This window comes from Diabrotica undecimpunctata, chromosome 6 (genome assembly GCF_040954645.1).
Source record: "Diabrotica undecimpunctata isolate CICGRU chromosome 6, icDiaUnde3, whole genome shotgun sequence".
In the NCBI taxonomy this organism is placed as follows: domain Eukaryota; kingdom Metazoa; phylum Arthropoda; class Insecta; order Coleoptera; family Chrysomelidae; genus Diabrotica; species Diabrotica undecimpunctata.
This window is the reverse complement of record NC_092808.1, coordinates 43,264,848-43,289,965: the sequence shown is the minus strand read 5'-3', so window position 1 is coordinate 43,289,965 and position 25,118 is coordinate 43,264,848. Positions and strand designations below refer to the sequence as shown.

At 31.7% G+C, this 25,118-nt stretch overlaps 2 protein-coding genes across 2 annotated transcripts in view; one reads left to right on the top strand and one right to left on the bottom strand.

The window, feature by feature from the left end:
* The window catches only part of LOC140444316 (nephrin-like), a 368,578-nt gene that overhangs the window by 17,806 nt on the left and 325,654 nt on the right, over positions 1-25,118 (bottom strand). Inside the window, exon 10 of the mRNA XM_072536066.1 lies at positions 3,652-3,860. Coding sequence (XP_072392167.1) covers positions 3,652-3,860 — 209 coding nt within the window. The remainder of the gene's footprint in view (positions 1-3,651; positions 3,861-25,118) is intronic.
* Positions 8,944-23,681, top strand: LOC140443397 (uncharacterized). Its single transcript, XM_072534638.1, has 3 exons — positions 8,944-9,040; positions 17,998-18,595; positions 23,175-23,681. The coding sequence occupies exons 1-3, from the start codon at positions 8,985-8,987 to the stop codon at positions 23,679-23,681; spliced, it is 1,161 nt and encodes a 386-aa protein (XP_072390739.1). The 5' UTR covers positions 8,944-8,984.

The window sequence follows — 25,118 nt, the reverse complement described above, 5'->3', positions numbered from 1 at the left end:
GTTAATCTTTGAAATTCGATTTAATCATTAAGACGAATTTTTCCTCTTCTTCTTGTTCTACATTTGAATTTTCAATTTTTAGAAAACCTACCCAAACTGATCATATTACCATCTAATTATCTTTTTTAACATAAGATGGTTATGTTATGTCCATAGACTTCTTAACATCCCTATGTCTCAAGAAAACTATATTAAAGAATTCTCACTTATTAAACAAATAGCAAACAAAAATGATTTCCCTCCTTCTACTATAGATAAGATCATTGGAAGCTCAATACTCGAGAAGACTAAACCAAGCTTCTAGTGTGGAAAACAAACCCAATACTACATCCATTTAGAGATCCTTATCTCCTTTAGGACCAATGCCAGAAAAAATATCAAGAGTACTTTGTAAAAAAATTGGTAACTTAAACATTTCTTTTAACACCAAACACAACCTTAAGTATATTTTTAGCAAAATTAAGGACAAAATTGATGAACTAAACACAAGTGGTAATTACAAATTGTCTTGTGGTGATTGTAATATGACGATGTGGGTAGAACAATGAGAACCCTGGCTCAAAGAATCAAAGAACATCTTAATAATACAGATAAATCAAACTTTGGACATCACTTTAAATTTAATAATCATTCCTTTTCTCCTACCAAAAACAATAAAATTTTACATAATATCTCAAATACAAATTTTAGGCTTATGGTCCTTTTAGAAGACCTTGAACCCTGATTATTGCTTAAACACACAAATCAATATCAGTTGCAATTATAAAGCTCTTTTTAAATTATTGTGGGAAACTTAAGAAAAAGAAGAGTGACAAGTTAATAGTTTTTAACAAATCAAGGAATGGAAAAAGAAAAGTATTTTTGAAATGTGTAAACATTTATTTCCGAGCCGATTATTTTCGGCTTTCTAAGCAATCTTCTGAGATATGCTCAAATAAAACAATGATATAAATAACTAATATAAAGTTTACAATGTTTTACATACGTCAAGTATTTAAAGTTTTATTACTAGGAGAGATCTCATTTGGTAAAAAATTACAGATTTTTTTTAAATTCGTTCTAGTACAAATTATCCAGGAAGGAGCAGATAGAATGAGACAAATCGAATGGCAGCATTTATAATGGTTCCTTAAATGGGACAATTGACAGATGTCATTAGAAAATTATCTTATCATTATTAAAAAATAATCTTAATGTTCTAATTATTATAAATAATCTTAATTTTCTACTGACGTAATGTCAATTGTCACCTTAAAGAAATCATTTAAAAGGCTGGGATTTAAATTAAGATTATAAATAATCTTAATATGTTCAATGGGATTGAACTCACAATGGTATGGAGCAGTCTTTACATCATGTATTCAAAACTATGTATAATCTAGCCTACTATAAATATTTTTGGTTTTTCATTTCTTTTGGCTAACTCTAGTACTTTCTACTTGAGTGAATCCTGAGGAAATGAAATTTTTTCATTCGTTAACCAGTCTTCTATTTTATGTAATATTCAGGAATGTGTTGGTTGCTTATTTAAAATATCTGAGTGGTATAGGGCATTATCGAAAACTTTAACAGATAGTTCATGTAAATTTCGAAGCATTTTTAGCAACATAAGTTTTAGCAAAAATCAACGTTTCGTCTGAATAAACAAACGAAGTAGTGTTCTTTTTTTTAACCTTGTTATAGCTTCTTAAAAACTCAATTCTTTTGTGAACAATAACACCTCCTTCACACAAGGCTTTTTTATCGTGTTCCATTTTGAACCTAAACCTAATCTGAAAACTCTCCAGATACTTACATTGGACATTTTGAAGAAATTTCTTTCGTTTCATTTTTTTAACAACATTTCTACAGAAACGTGGTTTTTGTATTCAAGTATTTTTATATTATAATGTCTCGCATTTTAAACTTATAACACTCAGGAAGATCGTTAGTCTTAGGCCGTGTTATAGGTTATTATATTGTGCGACCCCTACTTCGCTATTAACAATTTTTCTGTTTTTCAAAACTGACTTGAGTTTTGTCTCACTAATACACAATGTATCACACACACGTTTATGTACGAATTGCGCGAAAGTTAAATATAACTTGCATATTACTACGTCTCGCCATTTTCGCTAACAATACACAAACAAACTCTTTTTGATGACAAGTACTACTATGAAAAACTTATTAGGGTACCATTAATTTGCAACCGGTTTGGGAGTATCGCTGAAGAAAGGTATCACTTTCTCCGAATGGTCGAAATCCAAGTATAAGCTGAGGGATTCAATATCTACGCTTATGTTACTCTCTTAGAGATCTCTGATTAAAAATACATATAATTCTAGGTAATAACTTATCTGATTATAACAAATATTTTGCAGGTAAATATAAAATAAAAATATTTTTCAAAAATTAAAATTTTTAATATTCTTATTAATTTACATGGAATTGTCTTTAGTGCTGAGTCTGAGCAAAAAAGTAAAACTGCTGGATATACAAACGTTATTACATAAAAGGTGCAGTGCACATGAATTATGTCAAAAATTATTTATGGAGTAATATTACCAGTGCAATGGACTATAATTATTTATCATCTGAACCATGGGCTTTCTAGTTTAAAAATATGGACAAAAGTTTTCTCAGAAAAAATCTTTATAGTTAGTATGAGAGTTAGTAAGAAATAACTTTTAAGAGAAAAGGTGTCTATAATAGGGTAATGTATTATAGAACCTCTCTGTTAACCCATCCAAAAGAAAGGTATTTTTTCTTTAAGAGTTTACCGGATTAGGTCAGCTGAGGTTATTGGAAAAGGAACAAGTCAGTCTTCAACTCTCAGTATTTTTGGAATACTTATATTATTAGTAATACTATATATATATATATATATATATATATATATATATATATATATATATATATAAATATATATATACATATACTGTATACTATATATATTATACTACCTTACCAATAGGGCTCCATAACTGTTTTAAAACTATAGAATAGTTGTATGTTATAAAATCCAGAGTTTATATCTTTAAATTGATACTGTTTTGTGTTTATAGAGAGCGGTTACTCTTGAATATTACAAAAGCTCCCAAATATAATTTAGGAAACTAGTAATCACGACAGTTTTAGAAAAAATCTACACTTACATGGGAAACGCCCATGCAGAATTTATTTATGTTTAAACGATTTTTCATTTGCTTACGTTGCTAACATAGCGAAATATTTAATTTTGGTGTACAGCATTCGTCGAAACTTGGAATTAGTAATTTCTGAGCTTTCTTAAATGGAACACCTTCTATTTTAGTATGATATTTTATGGTATTTTAATATTTCTTAAGCATTTTCTATATCTAATTGCTTTAATTTGTAAGTTTTTCGTGATTTTTTAACCAAACATTAATTGCAACAAAAATTAGGTGAACTTTTATTAGGTTGGCAGTGAAAATATTCAATCAAAAATAAATTTTCGAAAAACATACATATTGGATGGTATCTCGAAATACCCAAGTAGTTTAAGTTTTAAAGATAACAATTAAAATGGTAAACTAACGGAAAAACTGGAAAAACATAAAACAATAGACTAATAGAAATATTGGAATAGCTTACATAGTTTGGGTTTTTAACGAAGGAGCGGAATAATTTCGGATAGGAGAAACTTACGTGTTGTGGTGGATAACTCCTGTCCCGAGCCATGTAGGCCTCCTGCAGTGGTCCCAGCGGTTGTTGTTGAGAGGCGGCGGTCACGTTTACTACCCCCACCGGCGTTCCTGTAGCTCCGTTCCCGGTTGTCGTCTCGTATTCGGTGGGAGCAATCCCTGAATTATTCAGACCCGGAGTTTGCAAGGCCGAACCCAACTGGTAGTCGGAATCTGCAAAAAATTATTAATTCGTACATTATTAATTCCAAATTTTCAAGGGCCGTGCATTGCAGCCATGAAGGATGAGGGACAGGTTCGGTGTTCGAGGGTCTTGAAAGGGAATTTGATATTTCCTTAACGATTACGTACTGATTGCGGTTGGGTGAAAGGATGGGAATAAAAAATTTAAAACGGTCCAAAAAATTTCGTATATTATTGCTTTATATTTAACATTAAAATTCTTCGTTTTACTGGGCGTGTGCCAAACAAACATTTTGTTTTATTTTTAATAAAACATATATATTGTGTCGTATATCAAAGTTATCGATATAACCTGTATATACCATTATTATTTTTTTATCCCCATGCTGTAAATCAAATGGAAATATTTAAACTATTTATAAAAATAAGCTACTTGCAGAAACTATCGTACATGTTTACTGGCGCTAAGGAATTCATATTAGATTATAGGTAAAGTATTTGCCACCTAAGAAGACCGCTTTGCAATTAAATGCTGGTAACTTTATTACTAGGTATTAGACCAGATAAGCGGTGATATATTTTATACTACCTTTATGAATAACATTGTACTGCTCTGTTGTTTCAATCAGCACTGCTCAAAGTTATCGTTTATTGTTTTTAATATTTTATTGCAATAGTACGAGTTCGGAATATTTATTTAAACAATGAATTTATTACATGCTATTTTTTTAAATTTCTTCTGGCGTATATAATGTACATATTTTTAAAAGTCGATTTACTTCAAAGGTGTGGAGAGCACAAAATTCAAAAGAAATTTGTTACTGACCAAATAGTTCTTCAATATTGCCATGAAGTTCGACTTCTGCCCTACCATTGCCACTATAATGCAATTAAGTTACTTTGGGGTATAGCCAAAAATTTGTATGACAAACAGGCATCCAAAACTACAGATAACGCTAGCGTTCTTAGTTTATGGAAAGAATCGCTAGGACAAATAAAGGCAGAACAATGGCGAAATTGTATTGACATACGGAAGACATAATCGTTCAGTTTTTTTAAACCAAGCGTGTTATAGATGAGGTCCGGCCTCTAATTATTTGGATAGACAATTCAGATAGTGACGACTCTAATAGTGAAATATCAGATAGTGAATACGGCAAATCCTTTGCTAAAAGGAAGTACCTAACAAAAACGTGGTTCGGGAATTCAGTTCGGACATTGTGGTGTGTTTTAGTTAAACGAGAAAGTACTTTAGGTCTAATTAATGGACTGTATACACTCAATAGCTTTGTTAATAATTACTGGACTACACGTGTTTAAACCTTTTGTTTTACTGAAAACTCGGAAGTGATTTAGTGCCAATTTGTTTCAAGGTTATATTAAATACAGTCTCTGCAGAAAGTAAAGTCTTGGATGTATTTTATTCAAATTTGGACATACCAGCAACGTGGCAAGTATTTTCTAATTTTACTGCATGCAAAACCATTAGTATAATTTTCACTCTACGCAAAATAGAGACTTATAGAGACCTTGATGAACATATGATGTTTCGAAATGTTTCGTCCCACTTCTTTTAGCACGCCCTGTATATACATATTATATTCATTTTATTTGCTTTTGATACAGTAAAATCCAATATTATTACTGAACATGAAATACAGGAAATTAATATTTTTACTTTTCAAGCGATCGGAATTAAATATTAACGCCCCACTGTTTGAGGCCCACTGATGATATCTTAATTGCATATCGGCCGTCATAGGGTAAAAGGACTTTATACAGAACTTATCAGGTTATACAGGAAAAACAATATATACTAACAATCAAATCTTAAACGATATAAAAATAGAAATCAAATAAAAATATCACGAGGAGTTTGACAAGGAGATTCAATGTCACCTAAATTTTTTGTTACGGTTCTGGAGCATGCTTTTAAGAATTTAGATCCAAAACTAAGGGCATAAAAATAGACTGTGAATATTTACTCAACTAAGGTTTTAACAATGACAATATAGCTGAAGTTTTACTAACATCAAAAAGATATGGTACATGAACTCATTAAGAAAACTGCAAAGGTTGATTTAAAAATAAATATATCCAAGACAACAGATGCAAAATTTAGTACCACAGGAGTGTGTTCACGTCAGTGAAAATGAATATGTGGCAAATGGTATTAGAATTTACAAAGATAACCAAATAAATTAATCAAATATACGAATATATTTAGGCTGGATAGGCAGCAATTATGCAAAACATGAAAAAATGTTTAACAGGAATCTATACAGAGATAAGGAAAATGAATAAAAATGGATGAGAGCGATTATTGAGAGATTGGATTGGAAAAAGGATGAGGACGTTTTTGTTAAGCAGTAATCGAGACTGGAGCCTTACTTTACTTTATCGAGTAAATGTAATTATTTGTAGATAAGGTATATTATTAAAGGAGCAGTTTGCCTAAAGGATATATATATATATATATATATATATATATATATATATATATATATATATATATATATATATATATATATAAAGAAATAATATTTTTTTTTAAATCATAAAAACTAAATTTGTATGACAACAATGACGACGTACACTGCAAAAACAGGGCCTAACACAAGTAGAACAAAACAAATAATGAAAACAACAGAGACAAAAATACAAAGAGAAACAACTGCAAAATTTTAAATCAGAGGGTAAGGAGTAAAAAATAATAGGAGACAAATCAGTGATTGGATAAAGAAGCATTGAGTAACTTTAACAACGCTGGAGTGACTTTTACCAAGAATATATCAAAGAGCAAATAGGCATTTTTTTCTTGTGCCTATTCAGTAGGTGCAATGTACAGTAAAGCGACATTATAATATGATCTATTTCGTAGTTAGGAATTTGATTAGAAATTTTAAGTTAATCTCTAAAATTTCCGGTGCTTTAAATTTTCCAGATTTTTTTGTTTAAGTATATCAAAATCTAAAATTATGGTAAGTTAAATGTAATGGAATGTCTTGCAAAACAAGAAAACAAGAAATGTAATAGGTATATTAATGAAAGGATTAAAAGGTATTGTTGATTGTTGCCTTGTAAACCAATTAACGACGACGACTGAAGACGACCAATAGTCAGAAATACGCATATACCGTTGCCTTCCATCAATGTAGGTACCTATTTTGTTTTGTGTTTTTCTGTTTTGTGAGACGTGCTATTACATTTTACCTTTATTATTCACTTTCATTAACCTTTTCTATTTGTTTTAAACGTTTTAACGTTTAGGATTCCTTTCCTCAGGTAGCTGCTGCTTTTTCTGTGGTTATTAAATGCATTAAATATAACAAACCTCTTGTGCTTGTCTTTGTTGACTTCTAAAACGCCTTCGACATTCCAAACACATAATACACAAACAAAGAAACAGAAACATAGAGAGAGTTGTAAGACAGGGTGACACACTCCCCTAAACAATATTTGTAGCCCTCCGGCAAGATATGCTTAATAATATACAATGGAGATTAGCTGAGATGATATGTTTTTCGGACGATGTTGTATTGATTTCAGATAATATCTTTTTTGATTGGCATCCATAATGGCTATTTTAGTTTTTGAACTTACTATTCTAAACAAATAAAACGATCTACATTGATACCAATCACGTAGATTTTTCTACCAATAATTTTTCCTTCGGCCAACAGATTTTCTTCCTTAAATATTTCCCTGTTTGATGAGGTTTAGAATTTTATACTTTGGTCCCCTCAACACGTAACCTACAGATTCCAGTTGTTTGTATAGTGATGGATAGTTCTGATTCTTTACCTATTTTTTGAATGTCTAAATCCCAGCTCCATATAGTAAAATTTTAAATATATAATATCGAATGGTACGTAGTCTGATTTCTAAATTAAGATTTCTGCACGTTAGGAGTGGGCTTCATTCATTCATTCATATAACTACTTTCTGGCAATCTCTATTTGCCTTTTTATTTCTGCAGTGTGATCATTACTTTCATTAATCAAAATTACCAAGTACTGATATTTTTCTACCTGTTATATACCATCAATTGTATATTTTAGTCTTTTTGTAATTAGCATATATTTCGTTTTTTAGCGTTTTTAGTAATTTCCATTTCAGCACTATTCATACTTAAGCTTTCGATTAGATGTCATAGGTCTTGTATTGTACATCAATAATCACAGTGTCATCTTCATATACAAAGGTTTTAATTAGTTTTCCATTAACAATAACTCTCGCTTTGATATTATTAAGCGTGTTTTTGAAAATTTCGCTAGAATATAAGTTAAAACAAAGAGTTAAGCTCTTCAATACTACACATATGTTCATTTCTTTTAACTAATGCCCATCAATTTGAAATTACATTTGAATAACATGCTCATTATTATTTCTATATTTATATTGTTACACACTTTAAAATTGAAAGAAAAAATAGTGAAAAGATTCGTGAAAGAAAAAAGAAAAAGGAGAATCTGATTATCTGAGAGTCAGTATATAATTCAAAGATCATGCAATTAGTTATGGATGTACTAGAGCATGCCTTTTGAAAAATAGGAAGTTTTGAAATTTCTTAGTTTTGATTTTTATTCTGAAATTTGCATTTCATTTTAAAGGTAACATTTAAAATGGTCGACGTAAACTGAAAAAGGACTATCTAAACAAACTAACAACTATGGTGTAAATAGATACAAATTCCGTCTCACTTCACAGCATCATTTTAAAAGGAGGAAATGGAACAAAATTGTGTCAGAAATATATTAATTTCATATATTTTTAGACATAATATTTTTCGATTTAAAATTTTATTATGCAATAAAATATCCATATTAGTATAAGACTAAAAAGAGCAAACGAATGAACCAAAATAAATTTTATCTACACATAACGATCTATTGCTTTCACTTTTCAGTAATTAGGGAATTTTGGTAAATCTAAAGCAAACAATTAAACGAAGAGGAAAACAGAAATTGTGTAATTCTTATTGATAGAATCTAATAAACAACTTAAAAAACGTTTAGATTGAGTATCATCGTTTAATGAGGGTGTGGTGCAGGTAAGAAAAATTTTTATATAACAAGAAAGTTAACAATTTTTTAGTTAGTTGTGATAAACTTTCATCTGTATAGATTGTGTTACGCAGCAAAGTTCTACAAAATGGGCAATAAGAAAAATTCTCATAAAAAGAAAAGCAAATTAGGAAGATCAAAAAAGTAAGTTTTTCAGTATATAGAATTTGCCTCAAACATTATTTATTTATTACCTATTATTTTGTTATTTATTTATTATATCTATTTCGCACTTCTCTTTTTTTGTGCATTTTCTATGGATTGTTGAATTCCGGCAAACAATTTTTTGAAATAGTCTTCGCACCAAACACCAAATAAAGTAGTGCAAATATCACAATGGTTTTTGATTTTCATTATATGTGTATCAGAATATTGTTCGTCCCGAGAAATAATTTTCTGTCAGAATGTCGCAATAGCCAGGTATTTGATGAGCTTTTCTGCTAATATTTACCTATAATAAGCAAATCTATACGTTTTCTACAGGAATTTTGACGTGGTTTTTTTATATCGAATTTTTCCTTACCATTAAGAAGATATAATTTATTGCTATAAAAACATAAAAATAAGGTAAAATCGTTAATTAGTATTTCTACTGGTAACTAGAGAGATACGCTCTTGTGATTTAGGAAATATCGTGTTATGTAAACTTACAGTAGTTTTTTATTTTTATTACTGTTACGATCAGATTTATTAAGAGTATTCTTTATGTGCCGTCTTCTACCGAAAGTTGGCGACCATCAAACGATAGGTTTCTTTGTTTTGTGCCGCATGTATTATGTTCGCAGCTTCTGGTATTTGAAACCATTCTCTCAAGTTTCTCAGCCAGGATTTCTTCTTTCTGCCCAAACCTCTTCTACCTTCAATCTTGCCTTCCACGATAAGCTGTAGCAGACTGTACTTATCATTACGGAACACATGGCCCAGGTATGACGCATTCCTCCTTTTAACAGTTGTTAAAAATTCCACCTCTTTACCCATTCGTTTTAATACCTCTGTGTTGGTCACTCTGTCTGTTCAAGGTATTCTCAGTATGCGTCGATTCAGCCACATTTCTAGAGCTGCTAACTTCTTTATAGTTGCTGCTGTTAACGTCCACCCTTCAACTCCGTGAAGTAGCGTAGAGATTACGTAGCATTTCGTGGCGCGCCATCGGAGGTTAACGCTTAGGCGGCGGTTGTTTACGAGCTTTCTCATTTTGATGAATTTGGATCTTGCTATTTCAATTCGGATCTTAATCTCTACATCTGGGTCCCACTTATCATTTACTGTATATCTCAGATATTTAAATCGGTGTACTCTTTCAATACGTTCGGCTTCAATATTCAGGTCGATATGTTGAATGTTCTTTTTACTGATCACCATAAATTTAGTTTTTTTTCTATTGATCTTCAGGCCAAATTGGTTGCCAGTTCTATTTACTCTATTTAGCATCATCTGTAAATCTTTGATGTTATCGGCCAGTATAACAGTATCATCTGCATATCGAAAATTACTTATTGGTACGCCATTAATCTTGATGCCCTCATTGTACTCTTCCAGTTAGGAGTATAAAATATTGTTTTCTAGTCAAAATTGTTGTGGTCATTTTCATGGACTATGTTTTCCCAAACCTTAAAATCTCCAGTCAGGTAGAGTTTTAGATATTTATCCATGCTAGCTAAAAGGTTATTTCTAGAATGATCCTTTTACTATGTGTAATATGTATAGTAGAAATATATATATATATATATATATATATATATATATATATATATATATATATATATATATATATATATATATATATATATATATATATATCGGTTTCAAAACGTCTTGCGTCGTTGTCCGATGCCTAATTTCCACGAATTTCTATCATTCCATTGTTCTTCGGTCAAGTCTCGGGAGCTCATTGCCTTTGTTATTCCCTCCTTCCATGTTCTTTTTGGTCTTCCTCGTTTCTTACGATTTGGTGGTATCCATTTCATGGCGATTTTCGGTAGTCTTGTTTCTGGCATTCTTTGAACATGGCCATACCATATAAGTTGTTTCCTTTCTATGTCTGTTGCCAGTGATCCATCTACCCCCATCCTATTTCTTATTTCATCGTTTCTAATTCTGTCTGCTCAAGATATTCGAAGTGATCGTCTAAATACATCCATTTCTGTTGCTTCGAGTTTTCTTTTATTGCTTTCTGTTAGTCTCCATGTCTCTGTACCATAGGTTAAGCTGGTTTTTATGAGAGATTCATAAATATTGTATTTTCGTCTTTTACCAATTTCTGAGCTCCAAAGAACTCCGTTAAGGCATCCAATTGTTCTACGGGCCTGGGTTATTCGTTTTCTAATTTCCCTATTGTCTGTGCCTGTGGTGTCGAAATCAATTCCTAGGTAGGTATATTCAGTGCAGAATGCAATTTCGGTTGTGTCCATCTGAATGTTGGATAGTTCTGCGCCTATTGGGAGATATTTGGTTTTTTGTGTATTGAGTTCTAAACCCCACTTCTTGTATTCTTCCTGTAGTTTTCTGGCCATATATGTCAGGTCTTCTTTATCGTTGGCTATAAGGACTTGATCGTCTGCAAACTGTAGGGTATATAGGCAAGTTTCTCCCAGATCAATGCCCATTCCTCTACACTTTCTTTTCCACTGATACAGTGCTTTCGCCACGTAGATTTTAAACAATGTGGGGGATATGCAACACCCCTGCCGGAGTCCCTTGTTTACAGGAAATTTTTTTGAAAGTCTATTTCCAATTTTTATTCCCGACGTTGATCCTTCATAAAGCTGTTTAAGGGCGTTAATTACTGTGTGGTTAATGTTTGTTTCCTGCAAAACATTCCATAGCTTTTTAGCGGGTACAGTATCATAGGCCTTCTGAAGGTCTATAAACATAAGGTGGGTTTCTTGATTGGTACTTGATCTTTTTTCTATTATTTGTTTCAAAACAAACACATTATCGGTGCAGCTCCTTCCCGCTCTAAAGCCAGATTGTTCCTCTTCTTCTTGTTCCTTATATTCTTGTTCGATAATGTCTCGAAGTATCCTTCCATATAGGCGACTTAAGGTACTGGTTACTGATATACCTCGATAGTTTGAGCAGTCCAGTTTACTTCCCTTCTTATGTATAGATGATATGAAGGATACTTTCCACTCATGCGGGACTGGTGCACCGTTTAGATATTGGTTTATACACCAGGTTAATCGTTCAAACAGTTTGTTAGTACCGCATTTGATTAGTTCTGCTGGAATTCCCTCCGGACCTGCAGCTCGACCATTTTTTAGTAGTTGTATCGTTTTTATGACAGTCCTCTCATCGATGTTTATCGTTTCTCCCTGTATGTGTATTTCAGTTGGAGACATTTCTCTATATTCCTCTCTGTTTTCTGTTAATAGATTTTCGTAATGTCGGATCCAGTTCTCTGTTGTTATTAATTGTATGTTTGTTTCTCTTTTTTCATTTGATTTAACTTTTGTCAGGAATTTCCACGTCTCTGAGCATTTTCTACCTCCCATATATGTGTCTATCTCTTTGCATTTTTTGTCCCACATTTCTCGTTTAGCTGTGTTTACTAGTTGTCGTGTTCTTTTTTTAATATCTTTGTATTCTTCTCTATCCAACTCCTGTTTTGTATTTAGCCATTTGTGGTATGCTTTTTTCTTCCGAAGTACTAGTTCTTCAATTTCTTGATTCCACCAAAGTTTTTTACTAGCGGAATTAGTTTTTAGTCCAATGGCCTCCTCTGCTGCTTCTTTGATGCTACTTGAAATAGTAGAAATAACTGGGGTTATTTTAAGGGCTGAAGTGGTTCATGAACCCGCGATACATATACAACAAGGTCTTTTAACTTCTTACAATTCCATTAATTGGACTGAAAAGACAGTTAAGATTTAATTTCACATATAGTGCCTCTAATATTCGCTTCTAGGAAGTAACAATAAAATACTTCATACAGGCGTCATCTGTGAATAAAAACAAAACTTAGAAAGCCGAAAACCGGTTTGCTTTGAAAATTATAGAAAGTACAGATTTAGGTAATAATCTGATTTTGGTTTAGAACACTTATAAACCTTCGGTTTTCTAAGTTTTGTTTTTATTTTAAGATGGCACCTGTAACATCTGTATGAAGTTATTTTATTATTACTTCCTATGGCAAGAACGAATTGATTTCACGTTCAGAGCTTTTACGTCAGTCGCTCTGATGAGTTTTGCTAAAATAAAATACCTATAAGCGGATAGTAAAGGCACTGTACGTGAAATCAAACCTTAACTTTTTTCTATATCTGTATTTATTCGTTTCTTTTCACGAAAGGTTCTTACCTAGGTGAATCGATTTGTCGTGGAATGCAAGTTTATTTCCCATGTCGGTTCATTTACCGTCTGTTTGCTTTGAAAATTGTAGAGGGCACATATTTAGGTCGTAATATCAATTTTGATTTCAAACACTTTCGAATCTTCGGTTTTCTAAGTATTCTTCCTATTAATTGGCTTTATATCCCTTGTTTTGTTTTACCAACCTAGGCCACGATTAGTAATTCTGTGTCTTACAATCGTTGTATGAACTTATATAGATCTCATAACCCATGTGTTATCTCAGGGCTTATTTCACTTCCACAGAGCTCCTTAGTCTGCTTTTATGATGATATTTGGATATTTGTACTAGCGTATATTGCGTATATAGCGTATAGGCATATTTGGTTTAGCTTTGAACCAGGTTTGTCAGCAGGGACTCATAAACGTTTTCTTTTTTTTTGTTTATTATATTATCTGCAAATGTCAATATTTTGACAAACATTATAACTATGTCTTTTTTTAAATTTCATTCTTAAAATACGCTTGTGCTCGTAAACCACCACTGATATTTATAAATTTACAAAGTTTATACATATGCTGATATGCCCTTGGCAGATTGTACATATTATATTATTATATAAATTATACATATATCAATTTTAACATTTTTGATCACAGCTAGTATTCTACTTTCGTTGTTCTTTTATATTTTTAATTAAATGACTTGGCAAGCTACATTTGGTCTTATTTTTGTCATTTACTTGTATGAAATTTTTAGTTTTTAGTATTTTATCTTTGTTTACTGGTCTACTAAAATCGAAGTGTTTTTGTTAAAGGTTTCTCTTTATTACGTACGTAGTCGTCTTTGGACCGGGGTCTTTAAAACGTTTTAAAAACGTGAAACTAGCGGTATTCCTTTATACAGTGAGTCCGTAAAGTATGGAATAAATTCGATATTTCCTAAATGAAAAGCCTTTTTTAAAAAATTTAAAACATGTCGATCTTTAAATTTATTGTTCTACATTTTACAATAAAATTTCATTATACAAGGTGATACACATTACAGTGATCAAGTTATCAGTTCTTTTTTTAAATGTAATTCCCTGTATTTTAGGACATTTTTATATCGATAAAAATGAGATTCCAAAAAAGTATAATACTGGAGGTCTAACGAATATAATTTGAAAAATCTGAACTTAAAAAATTAATTTTTATTGATTTATAATATTAATAAATTATAACAAATAACTTGAAAGTAATCCAGTAATTAATACATGACTTAATCTTAAATGTTCGAATTGTAGCCCTTGTTATATTTGACAGTAACCAAAACGTTGTACAAACTCTTGTTGAACCTTGTTTATGCTTTCTTGAGGAATATTGTTTATTTCTTTACGAATTCTTGATTTTAAGTCTCCAATATTTGCAGGTTTGATTTTATAAACAACATTCTTTAAATGACCCCACATAAAATAATCCAAACGATTGAGGTCTTGCGACCTCGCTGGCCGTTCAATATGTCCACGTCTTCCAATCCACCTGTTCGCAAAAATTTCGTTTAGGTACCTTCTAACATTTTAAGCATAATGCGGAGGCGCACCATCCTGTTGAAACTATAAACTTTTATCAAAACCTCCAAGATTAATTGTACTGGGGAATAAATTAACTAAAGTAGGTACGAGATACCCACTTAAAAACTGAAGGTATGCTGGTGTGTTTAAATTACCTTCGAAATAGTATGGTCCAATGATTTTATTTCTTACAATGCCAGCCAATACGTTTACCTTTTGCGGATATTGTGCAGATGTTCCCGCATCCAGTTGGAGTTTTCTTTTGCCCAGTATCTACAATTCTGACGGTTGACCTCGCCATTTAATTTGAATGTAGCCTCATCAGAAAAAATAATATTTTGAAACAAGAGAGGGCTTCGGTGGCTGTTATCCATCATTATTTCGCAAAATTGTATTCTTTTATCTGGATCATCCTCGTTTAATTCCTGTACAACTGTGCATTTTATTTACTTTACTTACTTTTGCGTAATTTGTGTACCGTTGTTTTGCAAACATCGAGATCACTATTAATCTTACTAACAGAAGTGTGCGCATCGTCTTCAAAAGCAAGTAGAACATCTAATGTTGTAACATAATTTACAGAGGGACGACCTGATTTGCGTGCATTTTCAACCGTACCAGTTTCTCGAAATTTCTTATCAATCTTACTTACTGTTGACTGCGTGATGGGTATTTCTGGATATTTATCATTAAATAAATTACACACCTCCATCTGAGTTTGCGATTTGTCTCCATACCCAATCATCATGAGTATTTCAATTGTTTGCTTTACACTCAAATTCATTTCTACTTAAATTAATTCTAAGCAATAATACAGAACATTCACGAGTTAATACAATTATTGTACTACTTAATTGTTATTGAACGTTACTAAAAATAATTACAGTTTATCAAAAACTAGAAGTAGGCTACTTTTTTTGCAATTGATAATAAATAATTTCCACAAGGAATCTACGTTCCTGTATTTGGCTGTATACCATATATTAAAAAAATTTATTAAAAATCCTTTGTAAAATGTATATATTTTTAAAAACCCAAACGGGCTGTTATAGACAAAACGTTTTCGGAATCCATTATTCCATCATCAGTGTTTAGGTGTACATGAATGTAGCCACTAAATACATGGGTAGAAACCCGTTAACAAAAATTTATTTAGTTACATTTGTTTTACATTATATTATATAAATTGCTAGGATGCTAAAGTTACCGTTGGATTAGGTAACATGGCGACATATGACTCCACGTTGAAGTTGCAAGTCCTGAGACGGTGTGTCTACGAGGACTTAATGGAAGCAACTGAAAAAAAATTTTTGTTAACGGGTTTTTACCCCTGTATTTAGTGGCTACATTCATGTACACCTAGACACTGATGATGGAATAATGGATTCCGAAAACGTTTTGTCTATAACAGCCCGTTTGGGTGTTTAAAAATATATACCTTTTACAAAGGATTTTTAATAAATTTTTTTTAATAAATAATTTATTTTCCAAGCGCATATCTTTTAAATTAGATCCATTAGACCCAAGTATTATAATTTTTTGAAATCAGCTCAGTTTTATCGAACTAAAAATGTCCTAAAATACAGGGTGATATATTTAAAAAAAGAGCCGATGACGTCATCACTGTAATGTGTATCACCTTGTATAATGAAATTTTATTGTAAAATGTAGAACATTAAATTTAAAAATCGACGTGTTTTAGATTTCTTTAAAAAAGCTTTTCATTTAGGAAATATCGAATTTATTCCATACTTTACAGATACGCTGTATAAGTACTACGGAGTTTTTTTATTTGGATTTCGGAGTGGTACATTTGTATAGCTATATGAACTAATAATTGGATATTATTGAATTTTTAAAATTGACATAATATCCAACAAAATATGTTTACATCTATTTATCTTAAGATCTACAAGTATATTATTTATTACTTCGAAACTTGGTCATGTGAAATGTATCAACTGTATCAAATGTATCAAATGTATCAAATGTATCAAATGTATCAAATGTGATCATATTTAATTGCAGTGAATTATAAAACAACAGCCGATGATCTCCTCTAATAAATTATATTTTGATATAGGTAACTATTAGAGTTTTATGTACATTACGCACATAATATAGAACTGTACATAAAACAACATATCTACGGTTGATTTGTATATTTGAGTGGAAAATAACGTTTCCTTCTTTTGTAAATTCTCTTCCGTAGAGTGGTAAATTATTTGACAAATTGTTATGTGATGTAAAAATCTTAAAATTGTTGGTCAGGATTTTTCCAGTTAGTCAGCATTATTCTTTTAAGTTATCTGTCACAGATATACGAGGCTGTGTATCCTTGCGTCAGTAAAAATATCTTACACAAAGGGTTTCATGTCTTGTAGAAATACTTGGAAGTTCTTTTTACACAATTTTGTTCGTTTCGTTTTTTATTCACAAAATCTTAACATTTTTCTAATATCGTCATCTCTAGGTCTATCAGGTGTCTCAAGCTATTTATAAGTAGTCCAAATTTTAACTTCATATCGGAATATGGAATATATATATATATATATATATATATATATATATATATATATATATATATATATATATATACTATATATATATACTATATATATATATATATATACTATATATATATACTATATATATATATATATATATATATATATATATATATATACTGTTACTTATATAACCTATTATTTTTTTCTTTTGGAATGCAGTCAATTTATTTGAGTTTTTGAGTATTTGATTTTGAGACTTTTTGAGCTTAGTCAAGCTTTTGGGAAATTTGATTTCCTTTCTCAAGATAATCTAAAAACAAATGTTTACATTTAGATAAAACTAACAAAAAAACGTACTGCTTGTGGTTACTTGAATAAAATATTAACTTCTATAAACATGAAACTTTTAAATAACTTAAAAGTTAAACAATTTCAAACTACACTACTAATTATAATTTTAACAAAAATTTTTTTATGTTAATTTGACATCGTTTTGAATAGAAAAGTTTAATTCAGTGCTTTTTATGCATATTTCAAACTCTAACGGTTTGATGACTTTAATACATATGTCCATAGTTTTTAAGGTCTTTTAAAATATGCTTACATCTGAGTTGTTATAAATAATTTTTTTGGTCGCATGCTTATTTATTTATTTATAGAAAAATATTTATTTTACAAATATTTGGTTAATACTTTACTCTACAAATAAAACAACTATAAATTTACCATTTAATTTTTTTGGTTACAGATCTGGAAAAATAGATACTCAGAAGACTACAGTAAAAGCAAACTATAAATGCGTAGATATACTGGAAAAAGAAGAAATTATTTTACTGGAGGAATCTAAAATAACTCAACCGAATCAAAGTTGTAATCAGTTTACCGTAGATTCGAATGACTATAAATCTTTTAAACCAAATACAACGGAACTAATATCTGAAGCTGTAAATATCCACTGTGCGAATGAAGAATCATTTAAGAATGAAAGCGAGAATGCAAATGCTATTGACTTCAAGATGGATACAGAGTCCCACCAAATTATGTCTCATTCAAAATTTAATGAAAAGAACCCCGAACTTGAGAAACAAAGTGAATCACTAGTCATCAGAAATATGTCAAATGCTTCAAGAAGCTTACATAATGACAAAATTGAAAGTCACAACGATAATACTACAGAATGTAAAGATGGAAAAGCTGGAGTTATCGAATCTGCCAAGAAGAAAGTAAAGTATAGTACTAGAAGAAATCCTGTACGAACTGTTAGAAATACACCGATAAATCTCTCCACAGCTCCAGAAGACTGTTCGAAGAATACCAATGCTAATATTGAGGAGAAAGAAAATAAGGTTAGAAGTTTTTAATATCACACTTTACTTTTTTTGGTTTAAATTTTTACTTAACTATTATTTCGAGCCACAAACACATCTTTTCAAAAGTTCGTCTACGTCTTTACAGTTTTTTCCCCTGCGACATAATCAAAGTATTGCTAGACAGAAACCTCCTCTAAGATATTTAACTGTTGTAAGTTTACTGTTGCTGTATCTTCTTCTTCCTTCACTTACCTTAGGTATTTGTTTCCGTACTTTTCCAACTTTCATAAAAGTAACAGTTACATAGAAGGTCGCGCGTTTGTTACACATACGATGGAGGTTATAACTACTTGAATACACTGACCTAAAGTGACATTTTGACAACTGATTATTATTACTAAAATAGACAAATAGATAAAAGCACGATCCAACACTCTCTCAAATTTACAAGTACAAGGGGGGACCTGTAGGTGACTGTTTGTACCACATGTTGTATTCGCATGCGTTTAGCGACATTTTCAAGCCCTTTCAGGGTTGCCTCTTTAAAACGAAGGCTTTGAAAAAATTTAATATACAACATTTTGTAAGTTATTTTAAAGGCTGTATATTTGGACACAGAAAAGTAGTCCACGGTTTCGTTAATTTCTGGTCCACGTGTATAATTTTAAACGGTTCCGGCTTTTTTCTTGCATCTTGTAACACATTTATCCAATCTACGGGTAGTTCCATCCTAATCTTTAAATTGATCAAGCCCATGCTTTTATCACATCCTAGATACGAATGTCCTCTGACGGGATATATGAATTGAATAGTATCTAGACCCTTTATATCGTGTACAATGTAATGAAGTAGCCGAACAACTGTGAAATTTTTATTTTGTATACCAGCTAAGTCGCAGAAAATGTGAAGAGAACGGACTTCTGTTGGTAGTTCATTGAAAATAAAGAAGAACCGAAACGATGATAAGTCGTCAAACAGGATTTTCCTAAAGACAGTACGTGAATGTTAAACGAAAACATAGAAAGTTGTCCTATAATCCCATGACGATTGATTCATATTCAAAAGTTCTCCTAGCTTTTATTTGGGCAGCTCATTTTCTATTATAGTAAACTTGGACACGAGTTTTGAGCAATTTATTTTCCATAGATAGAGCATTTCAGCATGACGATGCAGCACAGATGCATCTGTGCTGCATCGTCAATAGAATAAAGAGTCTTGATTTTTGCATTAAACTGATCACACTTTCTACAGGTAGCTGCCCTAGGGTATCCCAATGACATATTAAACTTGTTAATAAAAATATTTCGGTAGGTGTCACACAAAACAGATGCAGCAGGATACTTTTCTTTAACATTTGAAACATCTTCGTAATAATATTCTTCACTTAAATAAACTTTTTTGGAGACGTAAATGCTAGAATCACTCAACCTGCTCCGAAATGAAGTAATATGTTGCTGAATCTGAATACTCAGAAAAAGAAGTCTAAAGAAAACTTCTTTTTCTCTTTTGTCTACACAAGCAATTCCTCCCAAACTACCTCATTTCAGTGAGGTTTGAATTTGGATCAACTAAGATCTAGTGATACCATGCATTGCAGTAAAGGCACTACTGCAGACAGATATATCTTCTTCTTTCTCGTGACCTTTGTCTTAGAACTGACAATACAGCAATTAAGCCAGCTAAATCAATGTTTTGAGCATCTGTTGATCCTTGCTGATTGAATGCGTTAATTTTGTTTTGCCTCCCTTGAGCAATAGTGTTTTTAAAACAATTAAATCTTCTACACTTACAATCATCTCCTAATTCGCGAGGCTGTAACCTGAACTTTTTCATTACATCTGCAGTTCGGCCAATTTTCTTCCATTTCTTGGTTCTTTTTACCAGATCGTCACACAAATACTCTAAACTCAAACTGATCTCGACATAAACTGCCTCGAAACAAACCAAAGATGGAAGATTGTCATGACCAGTTAACCGTCGTTGCTAGGTAACTAGTTGTAACGTTGGTTGTTTACCTGTTTACCAGTACCGCGTAGACAACGTTTGTTTTTAACCAGTACGGGTATTTTCTAATGCTTTGTTATTTGGTCATCGTTGGTGTTATTCATGTACAATTTAGCACGTGCTTGGCACCGGAAATTGTCAACATAATAAGTTGATTACCTAAAATTCTTATAAAATGAATTACCCTTACCTTACCCTTCATATTTCCATAGGGTAAATTTTGACCTTTATGTAATTACTATTTTAATGGGAATAAGCCACAATTAAAGTTTAAAATAAGTTAATTGACGTTTCAATATCCACTTCGGAAATTGTTCTCAAAATACAGTAAAACCTCGATATAACGGACTACTTGGGGGGAGGGGGTGTCCGTTAAAGCCGAAAGTCCGTTATATAAAAATATGGTTAAAATAAATTAAAATACTTTTTTTTGAAAATATATATGTACACTGTAATTAGATATAATATACAAAAAATACAAAATACAAACAAAATTCTATTTAAGGATAGTTAGTGAAGTGACGTTGCTGTGGATATCGACACGCTTGCTGTCGGTAATCCCGTTTTGAATAAGTTTCGTTTGCACTTTCCATGTTTGCTGATTTTCTATGATCAACTCCCTAAATACAGTTTAACTATTTGATGAATAACCAATAAATGTTATTATATCGTCGAGATACGATCTTACCTCTGATAACTTCATTTTTAACAGTCTTGTTTTGTCGTCTTGTTTGCTATCTTTAGTTCCGTTATCATTTTTTAGGTTCATAACTTCATCTTCTATTTCACTTTCAGTTATGATGTTATGCCCAGGGTCACCTTCATCTACTTCTAGCCATTGTAAAACATCTTCCTCAACTATATGTTCTCCGGCATTATTATGTATTGTCCTACAGAAATCAGTAACTTTCAACCATTCTAAATCTATGTCTGCATCTTGGCCATCAAACCAATTCTTTCAACCATTTTTTAATGTTTGCTCTTTCACCTTCTCCCATGCTACAGCAAAACTAAAAATTGTTGATTATAAATTGTGAGACCTTAAGTTTTGCAAGGTACGCTGCCCTCTTGTATCTTCTGCATTATCTCCATCGTACAATACAACCATTACTTCGTCTAAAAACTATGTGCGATATATTCGTTTGGCTGCCAAAATTATTCCCTGATCCATGGGTTGAATAAGAGATGTTGTATTTTTTACAAAACACACACCTAAAGTTTCCATCTTCTAAACGTAGAATATTTTCAGATGGGTGAGCAGGAGCGTCGTCTAAAACCAATAAACATTTTACCTCTTCTGGCGGTATTCCCAATTTCTTCTCTTGAAATTTTCTCACTGAAGGTACAATTACTTTGAAAAACCAATTTTTGAAAATATCTGAGGTGAACCATGCATTTTTAGAGCTATAGTATAAAACAGGCATATGATGCATTATGTCTTTTAAAACTCTAGGTTTACGAGATTTGACAACCACTACAGGAGTCAATCTATACGATCCATCAGCGTTAGCACAAAGCAGTGCTGAGATTCTGTCCTTTCTGATTTTTCTTCCAGAATCCGATTTTTCATATTTGGAGGCTTGTGCGCTTTCAGGCAAAGTACGCAATAACAAACCAGTTTAGTCAATGTTAATTGTCATTGTAAATCTGAGACTCTAATAGCATTTCGTTACTTGCTTATATGTGCTACTAATTTTTGCCTAAAAGGTTCTCTTTCTTCTTTTGGTGCAGTTAAAGCTTCGCCGTAAATTCTTTTATTCATGATTCCGTGCCTTTTGCGAAAGCGCAAGAGCCATCCATCACTTGCTCTGAATGGTATGTCCATATGATTTGCTAATTTAATTGCAGCAAATTTCAATTCGACTGTTCGAACCGGGATCCCACTAGAACGTTGTTGGCCATACCATTTTAAGATTTCTTCTTCCAGTAAAGTTTCACGAGCCAATTTCATTCGTTTTTTAAGATTCCTGTGCTCTCCTATATCAAACATTGATGCAAATTTATTAATTTGGTTTTTTTTTTGTTTCCGAAAGTTTGCTTTTTTATACCATATTGATCACATATATGAGACACAGACGCTCCAGACTCCAACTTTTGTATATTCTCTAGTGTCTATTTTTTGATTGATCGTTACATTGATTCTTTTCCGTTTGTCCCTATTTAAAGGGTGAGATTGCGAAAATTTTAACTTATTTACTGACGTTTACTAAATATATTCATTCACAACGAATAAATAAGCGTTTATTTTTCAGCAAAAAAATATATACATATTCCTATTAGAAATGTGTCCTCTTATGCTAAATTTTATTGAAATTCTTTGTAAAATACAGTGGTTTGGGACGGGTTAAGCATGTGTAATACTAACAGTATGTTTTTATTTTTTTTACATTTGACCGGATATTTTGGCCGTTATATCCGAAGTCCGTTAAATAGAGGTCCGTTATATCGAGGTTTTACTGTACTAACAATAATAAATTAAATTTTTTTTAACTCTTTTAATACTGCAGATGACATTATTGTATGAAGTTATAATCATATACACTCTACTAGTAATAGTAGTTTATTAGAAGTTGCAAACGAACATTGCTAACATTTCTCCTGTTCTTTGCAGGCTGTGAAGAAATCTCCTGATGCTAAACGTTCTGAAGAATATCCTGTTAGCGTTCACGAAAGACTTGATTACACACCAGAAACAAAACAAAATCAATTTTTCGATAACAGTATCCAAGATATCCAAAACACATCTACATCTGATCAATCAGAACTACCCAAGAAGCCTAAAAAGGAACAACCGAGCTCGTGTAAAGGTGCCAATAAAAAAATTGTAAACAAAAAACAAAGAAAATCAGCTTCACCAGAAGCGATACAAGAAACAGTTCCATTGGATTCGTTAAAACCTTTAATAAACAGTACGACAGATTTGTTAAAGCAATATTTTATTAGTACCACTCAGAACCAAAATATCATTAAATCAGAATCTCCCTTGAGTAGTTTTGAAAATAAGATGGAAATTCTTAGGAACCAAGCTTATTTGTTTGCCCTAGTAAATAATTTAGGTGAAAGAGGGGTAACGGATAAATTTAAGGATTTGAATTTAATGTATAATGGGAAAAATTAGGACATGTGTTAATTGAAGTTAAAAATTTTAACTTATAATGTCATGTTAACGATATCTTTTGTTGTAAGTTTTGTATTTGATATTGGTACTACAATATATTTGTACTGCAGATGTTTATTAGCCATATTAATATTCTCGTTTAGTATTGTTTAACTATTTCCCGATAAATATTTTAAACGCCTAGTTTTACGTGTCTGTAGAAGTTACTTATATAGAAACTTGATTAGTGTAGTCGCCCCCTTATTACCAGTTTTCTGTCTATACTGTGAGCTTCACTTTTTTCACTTACATTGCCAGGTTTGACCATTCTTTTCACCAAGGTCTTCTTCACTGTGTTTATATGTTCATGTAAATACCAATTAGATTTTTATAGTCTACAGTAATAACTATATTGATAGCAGTTATTTATCTTCTTCTTCTTATAGTGCCGTGCACCTATAGTGCGTTGGCGAATTATCTTAAGGCCAGACGTCTGTCTTTTGAGGCATGCAAAAGATCGCCAGTCTTATTTATGCCTGTCCAGTTCTTTATGTTCCGTAGCCACAACATTTGTTTACGACCTACTCCTCTCTTGCCTTCAATCTTTCCCTGGATGATTAGTTAAGGGATTGCGTATTTTTTTCCTCTCAGAATATGGCCGAGGTATCCAATTTTTCGTACCTTGATCAAATTGAGTAGTTCTCTCTCAGTATTTGCCTTTCTTGAGACTTCTTCGTTTCTCATCCTATCTGTCCATGGTATGCGGAAAATTTTTTGCAACGTCTACATTTAGAAGGCGTCCAACTTATTAATGGAAGGTACTCTTAACGTACAGGTTTCCATGCCGTATAACAATATGGATCATACATAGCATTTAACCATCCTGTAGCGGACATTGAAAAAAAGATTGCGGTTACATAGTAGCGGTTTAAATTTGATAAAAGCTTGTCTTGCTTGTTCGGTACGGCATTTCATTTCTTGTTGAGGAACTTATTGGTCATTCATCATCATTCTTAAGTATTTAAATGTTTTCACTTGATCGATTGGAGCAATATCTACTTGGAGTTGTATTCTTTAAAGTGCGTTTTTTCTTATTGCCATGCATTTAGTTTTCACAGCATTTAACTTTAAGCCCTATATTTTCCTACAGTGTTTATTTTATTTAACATCAACTGCATATCATGTTCGTTGCCTGTTATTATCGCGGTGTCGTCGGCGTAACAAATGTTATTTATCGGGAACCCGTTTACATTTATTCCACACTCAGATCTTTCCAGTGCCTCTGCAAAAATGTTCTCCGCATAGAGATTGAAGAGCAAAGGAGACAAAATACACTCCTGTCGCATCTCTCTTAAAATTCAAAATTTTTCTGTGTGGGTTGATTTGTTCAGTCTCACTCATGCTTTTTGATTCCACTAGAGATTCTGGATAACTCATATCTTTCTGATCAATGTTAGC

Excerpts from the sequence above, each read along its gene's own strand:
- LOC140443397 (XM_072534638.1), top strand. The coding sequence starts at position 8,985 with ATGGGCAATAAGAAAAATTCTCATAAAAAGAAAAGCAAATTAGGAAGA. Across the intron at positions 9,041-17,997 it reads AAATTAGGAAGATCAAAAAA|ATCTGGAAAAATAGATACTC; the intron begins GTAAGTTTTTCA and ends TTTTGGTTACAG. Across the intron at positions 18,596-23,174 it reads TTGAGGAGAAAGAAAATAAG|GCTGTGAAGAAATCTCCTGA; the intron begins GTTAGAAGTTTT and ends TGTTCTTTGCAG.